Source organism: Stegodyphus dumicola, chromosome X1, assembly GCF_044657685.1.
Source record: "Stegodyphus dumicola isolate Sdum_Otavi_A_Nest chromosome X1, ASM4465768v1".
In the NCBI taxonomy this organism is placed as follows: domain Eukaryota; kingdom Metazoa; phylum Arthropoda; class Arachnida; order Araneae; family Eresidae; genus Stegodyphus; species Stegodyphus dumicola.
Genome location: NC_140780.1, coordinates 153,577,969 through 153,586,339, shown reverse-complemented (window position 1 = coordinate 153,586,339; position 8,371 = coordinate 153,577,969). Strand labels below are relative to the sequence as shown.

Sequence of the window (8,371 nt, the reverse complement as noted above, 5' to 3'; positions counted from 1 at the left end):
CCACAAGTCCACCGCTTTTTAGTTCGGCCGCCACTTGTTATTATTTTGAAGCAGGACACGTAAAAATGTGCAGTGCCCTAGGTGAGACTCGAACCTGGACCTCTTGAATACGGCTCGAGTATGCTTCCAGTTACACCACGAAGGCATGCGGAAAGGAGGGAGAAAATACCTCATAAATAAACTAAACAATGCTATAATAGATCTGAAATCGCCAAAGAATGAATCATTTTCTTTCATCTAAACCAGAGTTTCTTAAAATGTGAGTCGCGGAACCTGCAGTTGGAAGTCGCCAAAAATTTTAGCAATTTTGATATTTCTTTAACTTATCATAATAACTTTACAATTACCAAATATTTTTACACAACGGAAATGAAAATAGGTAACGACAAAACAATAGAGACCAAGAAAAAACGAAAACGTTTCGATGCAATTTTTATAATAGAAATGTTCATTATACTTTAAAAATTAAAGTTAATGACCTAAAACTGCAACATTATATTACAGTGCAAGTGAAGAAATTGACAGTTTCGCTCACGCGTGTGTCGGATTTGCGCAATGCTTATGGGGTCCCACAAAATTTTCGTAAATATTTTGGGGTCTGTTTAACAGCTAAACACCCATTTAGAAAAAATGAATTCTTTTAATAAATCAAAATATGCACATAGCGTCAGCATAACATTAATCTCAGAGATGAAAAAGTATGTACACGAACTTGTAAAATCAGAAGAGAAAAGTTCTTGCAGTCCCGTAGAGATGAAATTCTTTTCGCGCATGCGCCCGGAGGAGAAATCGAGGAGTTGAACAAATGAGGGAGGAGTTAAAACCCCTACACCATCTCCCTTCCTGAAAAAAAAAAAAAAAAAAAAAAGCGCTAAAAATCTGAAAAAGAGAAAAAAAATTAGTATTGTACAAATTGTTTTGGAAAGTGAACGCGACGTTCTGAACGAGTCTTTTGAGGACTCTTCGTTTACTGGACAGGCTGGTTGCTGTGATGAGCCCTTATCAACATCTATTAAACTAGGAAGTTCAAATACATCGTCTGAGACCAAATAAGTAGGTTCTACCCTGTCGATAGACACAGTGATATCGTCCTTTTTCAGAGATGGTTCAAGTTTTATCACTAAGTTGAAGCACTTTATAAGGAACAGTGTAGGGTGTATGCAACGAGGGATTTACTGCATCTACACGCAGGAAAACATGAGAACATTTATTTAAGTCTTAACTTGGGTGTATAGCTGATAAATAGACGCCAAATTGGTGACTACGGTATTAAGAACACGCTTTTAGTCGTTCGAACATGTCTGTTAACGACGATACTATCGTTTAAACGCAAGCACATGAAATCAACAGAATCTCAGTTAAAGTACAGCCGTTTTGGAAAGATAATCCAAGCATTTGGTTTCGCTAGATTAACAACCAATTCTTTAACAGTGGGATAACTACGGGTATCACAAACTATCATATCGTGATAAGTCACATCGAGACCGACATCTTACATCAGGTAAATGATATAATTGGCCCTCCTCCAGTTATTGATGCTTATGACACTCTAAAAAAAAGATTAATTGAAGTTTTTTCATCCAGATCAGAAGGCTGCGTGTTCATATGCGTCCGGGTCACCGATTCGGGGTCCATTTAACAGCTAAACGCCCATTTAGAAAAATAAAATTCTTTTAATGAATCAAACTATGCACATAGCGTTGCAATAACATTAATCTCGGCGATGAATAAATTATGTACACGAACTTGTAAAAACAGAAGGGAAAAGTTCTTTTTTGCAGGCCCTCAGAGATTCTTATCGCGAGGGGTTTTACCTCCCCTCCACAGGTCCCCACAGCGAAACGCTTAAGAAACCCTGATCTAAACCAAAAAATAAAAACTCATTCCTACCGAGCTGAATGGTGAAAAATTCCAATTTGAATGACATTTTATGTCTATAAGCACATAATTCATTTCTATTTCAACTAAAATTAAGCAAACAAATAATTTACCTTTGGTAACTCTCCTCCAGACAGCCGACGGTCTAAGCAGACACGCGCCCATGTTGTTAACTGGGTGAGGGATATGTCAAGGTAAGAATTGTAAGAATTGGAGGCTCCGTTCAGCCCATCTGGACACGAGTGTCCCCATAGCTCAAAAGAAGGGGCCCCGTATCTCCACAAATGAGGGCAGCCAGTAACCCAGCCACCCACAAACAACAAACAAAAATACTAAATCAAAACTAAATAAGCACATCTAACACAAAATTACAGACTAACAAACAAACAAAAAAATCCATAAACACAAATTCACAACCTAGAACACCACAGACATCCAAAACCCATATAAATACAAAATTCAATTTTAACAGAAGATTCCTACTAGCGCCCTATTTTCATTCATAAACTTCATTAGAGCAATAGAATATGATTTAAAAACTTTAAAATTAATGACACTTACGTTAAAATTAGTAATGTTAAAAATCTGTCTAATAGGGACTGTTAAACTACAATCAACCACGAAATGCCTAGCATCACCATCAACCTGACAACTATTACATAATTTATTTTCCTGCAGATTAAATCGGTTGAAATAGAACAGAAACCTACCATGTCCAGTTAAAACCTGATTAACATCAATATTGTTCATACATTTCATTTTATTTGTGATTTTAATTAGTTCCATAAATCCTTTGTTTTTAGGTGAAGAGAACCACTGTATTTTCCATTTGTTAACGTAAAATTTTTTCATTCTTCGAATTGCAATTCTCTTCGAACCTGTTACTTCAATATCCATTGCACTGACATTTGAGACCGCCTGCTTGGCCAGGCTGTCGGCCCTCTCATTACCAATAGAGCCTATATGGGCTTTAACCCAATGTAGCTTAATATTTAAATATGAACTCAAAGTTTCTAAATGACTACGTAAATCACGTCGAATCACTACGTAATTTCGACAATTAATGGATTGAAATTGTCTGGGCGGGAGAGCGCATGGAGAAGTGACAGGCAGTCGGTGTAAATATTTACAGACGTGGGTATAAACAAGGTATTTTTAATCTATAATAAGGCTTGTTTGAACGCTTCACTTTCTGCCTGGAAAACTGAATTATATATGTTCAACTTAAATATTCTATAATCCACCTCAGTTCCATACTAAAAAACAACAAAAGCAGCTCCTACGCTCCCTCCGACCCCAGAACCATCTGTATAAATATCAAGCACATCAACAGTTGGATTACATTTATCAAAAACAAAACCAATTCTATTGGAAGGATGTATTAAATGAAAATTAAATTTTTCAAAAACATTCTTTGTAATTAAATAATCTTCATACATTTTCAATTCCATTAGTCCAGTTCTAAATAAAAATTTCTCATAATAAAATTCGTATAAACTTGAGAGAGGAGGCAGCCCACCCAACACAAAGACGGCCTCGGTAGACACCGTTCTAAAACATCGGGTTAAAGCTAAACCCCAAGCTCTCTGAATACTGTCTAACTTCATCCGTAATCTAACCATTTCCCCTGCCCTGAATCCCCAGGCTCCAATTCCATACATGATGATTGGAAGCACTACATTTAAGTAAATCTTCTTCAGAATGGAGGATTTCAAGGCTAAAATCTCAGCTGAAAAGGTTCTTCTATAATTTAATAAAATCAGATCAGTTCGTCTTTGTACCAACTTAAAATTTCTATAAAATTTAATTTGTTATCAATCATAACGCCAAGATATTTCATATTATCTACAAATTTGATTCTTTTGACTTGATATTTCAAATTTGGTGGTCTAGTCTTTTTACCTCCTCTGGGGAAAAACAATGCACATATTTTTTCAATATTAAATTGAAATTTTTCTTTCTTTTGCCAATCACTTAGTATTAGAGCAGTTTCATCAAATAATTTTTCCATTTTTTCAAGAGAATCGTGTTTCATAAGAATCATAATATATCATATCAGCATATGCAATTAATTCCACATTTTGAGGAAACTTCTGCTTCAGCAAGTTATCCACAATAATATTCCAGAGCAGGGGAGCACTGCAGGAGCCCTGAGGGCATCCTTTACGTCAAGGTCAATAACACTAGGTAACCACCTATGTACTATAGTCAACAGGACTATGGGAAACAGTTACTCACATGGGTAATCACCCACACACAACCGCGGGCTACGCAGGCAAGCGCCCTTATTGTTAGCTGGGTGGGGGAAACCTCCTCAGCAACACTACGTCTCCACCCACGTACTAGCCTCGATTGGACAATGGGAAACAAATATGCACTTTGGTGATGGTACCCAAAAAGCCATCGGGATAAGCAGGTGGTGCCCGTGTTGTAAGCCGGTGGGAAAAACCTCCAATAACAGCATGGGTCAACCACTGTAAGAGAGTCAACTGGAACGTGGGAAAACACTTACGCACTTTCATGGGGGCCCCCAGACAGCCCACACTCTATGCTGACGTGTGCGCATGTAGTTAGCTGAAGGAGTCCTAAAGGTCAATAACAGCAGGTGTCTACACACGGTACTACAGCAGTACCTCCTATATACGAAGCCAAGCCTCTAGGGTTGCTTGAACGGTCTGACGTCATCTAAGTCGTCATTCCTACCATCTTCCTCGTGGCAAAGAATGAAAGAATATACTTCGGTGTCGTAGCGTAGTGAACTGACTGTTGTTTGAAAGTGTAGTGTGCTCTAATAGAACATTTTTCATTTAAATGACTTTATTTATTTTTTATTATGCCACATAAATGCTGTGTTGCAACATGCAAAGGAAATTATAAGAATGGCCCGAAGGTGGCTGTATTTAGTTTTCCTACGGAAGAACAACTGAGAAAACAATGGATTTGGAACTGCAAACGAAAAGATGGATTCAAGCCTACGAAACATTCAAAGGTAAGCATGCATTTCATTTTTAAATTAGAAAATTCCTGAAAGATTAATGTCATTGAAAGAAACATGACTTGAAAATGCGAAAACAAAAAATTCTCAATGCAAGGGAAATAATTTACTAAAGTTCCATTGCATTCAACCATAGAAAATAAAACCAAGTTTTAATTACTTTCTATACAAGCATAGTTATATATTTATTTACTAGGCAGAAATTTCTCTTATCCCATTATGAATGAGTATTATTAATGAATTCTTTCAGTAATTTATATTTTCGGCGTCGGGATCTTTATAACACGCACATTGATTTGGGATTGATTAATCTTTCAGGAATTTATGTTATACAGAGCTTATACTGAATTTTAAAGTGATTATAAAATGGACCCTTTTCTCAATAACTAGTCAAAAGAAAATCCACCAACCTTATAAAGTTCATATTATAACTTTAAGTAGATAAATATAAAATGCTTCAAGTCGTAATTTTAAAGCCGTTAATTTAAAGTTGTTTTAGATATAAGTATTTAACTGTTTGGGTATACTATTTCTTTTGATTTAGATAAGTCTCGTTCCACCTATTTTATTTTTATTTTTTTTTTTTCTTTTTAAAACTGAATGTATGCAATGCCCCTTTATTATATGCTAGGAGCATTTGAGAATGCATTTTGCTCGTAACTCATGTGAACAGGAAATTAATGCTAATTATGCAATGTTCTGAACTTTATTAATTCTAAAATCCTTAAAAAAATTATGAAATATATGTAGAAGAAAACAATCGTATAAATGGACTAGTTTTGACAGTAATTATTTTAATTTCTGGAATAAGTTACAAGGTGTTTAAATTAAACTGTCCTGTTCAAATAATATTGCCTAAGATTGTAAGCTTACTAGTTTTCATTACATGTTAGCATAAATCCTATAGCCTATTAAATTGTTTCATGCACACACACATCTATAAAAGTACGAGTTTCTTATGCCAATAACACCTACCTTGTTACAGTGGTTCACTTGCTACTGGCAGTAAGTTCTTGTGGGCTTGAAATTTACATTAATTTCTTATCTAAAAACACTTATATAAGGGGTTTTGTTTATTTATACTTGTTGCAGTGGAATATGAAAATGTTTCATTGTATTAATAAGTTATATAACTTTTAAAATTTTTGAAAAAAGTTAAGAAAATTATATGGAAAATAAGCAATCTAGTGAGCCTTCCACAGTAATACAATGTCAAACACGATTGATGAATGTGAATATTTCACTCCAAAATTACATAAGAATAGCCTAAAATATTTAATTACTGCAAATAAACTGTTAAATATACAAATTCTTGTTTTTTTCTTTGTGTATCATATTTTAGCACTTATACATGTTTTCAATAATTCAAGAAAAATGAATTTTTTTAATGACTAATGATGTTTTATGCTCTTAAATATAAACATTCATAGGCACACAAGTAAATTTGTACTTCTGGTTGTGAACATATCATTTGTAAAAATGTTTAGAAAAAGAGCCAGTAACTTTATATTTGAATGGTACGAATGAATGTGGTTAATCTTATTCTTATCCATCAACTGATGGTTAATCTTATTCTTTTTATAACTGTATTATCACCATTTTGAATGTAATTCCATAACCAAGTGTTGTTTTCAAATAACTGAAGAAAGAAATATTTAGGATGTAGCAATTATATATACATGAGCAATTGTATGTTACCTGAGGATGTATCAATTAAATATTACTTATGTTATATGCATTTGACATATGACAACAAACATGTGCTAATTATTTGCACTTTTCAAAACTTTATGACAGCATCCATGGCTCTTTTTAGCCCAAAAGAGTTAATAGTTTTGTTTTAAGATTTTGCATTATTCACTCTAAATGGCTGCATCACTTTTTTGCGTTGTGCACTTTAAATGGCTATATCTCTTCAAATTGTTACCATCCAAACATTATCGCCCTGTATTATTTTTAAAGAAATTAAATGATGAATGTTTTCCACAACGGTAACCCTTCCCTTAAGCAGATAGCTCTTGAGTGCTTTGCCATGATTAAATAAAAATACAATAAAACCCTTATTAGACTGTGCATGTATTTAAAGGATGGCGAATGCTTACGATTTTATAATTGTTTAACCTTTTGATACATGTTTATTTATTTGTTCTTTTTCATATTAAAAGGTGTGTGAACTTCACTTCAAGCAAGAGGATGTTCTGAGGCAAACTGAATTCTTTGATGAGAAAACTGGAAAGAAGATCATTATACCATTGTCATATCCTCGTTTAAAGAATGGTGCAATTCCAAGTCTGTTTCCTGATGGTCCGAGTCATCTTAGTTCCAGTGTTTCATCAAGGGAATCACCAGAGCATAAAAGACTCAAAAGAGAACAAGATGCACTCGAAAAAGCCTTAGCCTGTAGCTTAGCTGAAAAGGAAGAGTATGAACGAAAACAAATGTTTTATAATTTAGATGAACTAAAAATTTGTTTTAATACTGTGAATTTACCAGATAACTGGATAGTTATACACAGGCCTATACATACTATGATTCTTAATATTTCTAATGACAATCATCCAAGAATTCTAAAATCATTATTGATTGATTGTAATTTGAATATATCTGTAGCAATTAGAAATATACCTATTAAATCACTGAAGCAATATGTAATCCCATCAAAAATTAACAACCTTAAAGATCTTTTAAGTATTTTAGAGAAATTAGACCTATTTGCCTCAAATGATTCATCTGAAGACAGTATTCAAAATTATTTACAAATTGTAAATGAATTAATGACAATTTTAAAAGAGAAAATTCCACATAAAAACAATGAAATAAATTTTCTCGTTGAGCAACTATCAAACTTGAATTCAGAAAAACAACAATATAGGTATTCTGCAGACTTTCTAATATTTTCCACTTTACTTCACACAATTTCACCACATGCATATAATTTTATTCGAAATTCAGAAAATATTATTATGCCTCATCCACGGACCATTCAGAAAATTTTTTCAGATTTTAATATATATCCAATAAATGAACAATACAACCAAAAGTTCCTAAGCTACATAAAATTTAAATTTCAAGAACTATCAGAAAAAGATCTGCTTGTTATTTTAATGATTGATGAAATTCATCTAAATCAAGCATTTGATTATAAAGGTGGTAATTTGTGTGGAATGGCATATAATTGCATCTAGTGCATATGTTTTCATGATTCGCAGCCTATTATCTGTTTATAAGGATGTTGTACATATTTTGCCGGTGAAAACACTTAGTGCAGATAATTTGTATATTTATATTAAAAAAATTGTTGTGGGATTAGAAAATATTGGGTTTAAAATTATTGCTATTGTCACTGACAATAATTCGATTAATAAAAAGGCTATGTCTCTGTTTTCCGAACCACCTAAAGTTAGTATTGTTTATCAAAACCCTGTTGACAAATCTAGGCCAATGTTTTTTATTATTGATACAGTGCATATTTTAAAATGCATTAGAAATAACTGGATA

General features: G+C 33.5%; 1 protein-coding gene across 1 annotated transcript; it reads left to right on the top strand.

Moving 5' to 3' along the window:
- The first annotated feature begins 4,667 nt into the window (after nucleotides 1-4,667).
- Nucleotides 4,668-8,058, top strand: LOC118190548 (uncharacterized). The gene is made up of 2 exons (XM_035361282.2): nucleotides 4,668-4,867; nucleotides 7,039-8,058. Exons 1-2 carry the CDS (start codon nucleotides 4,712-4,714, stop codon nucleotides 8,056-8,058), a joined length of 1,176 nt encoding a protein of 391 aa, XP_035217173.2. The 5' UTR covers nucleotides 4,668-4,711.
- The last annotated feature ends 313 nt before the right edge of the window (nucleotides 8,059-8,371 follow it).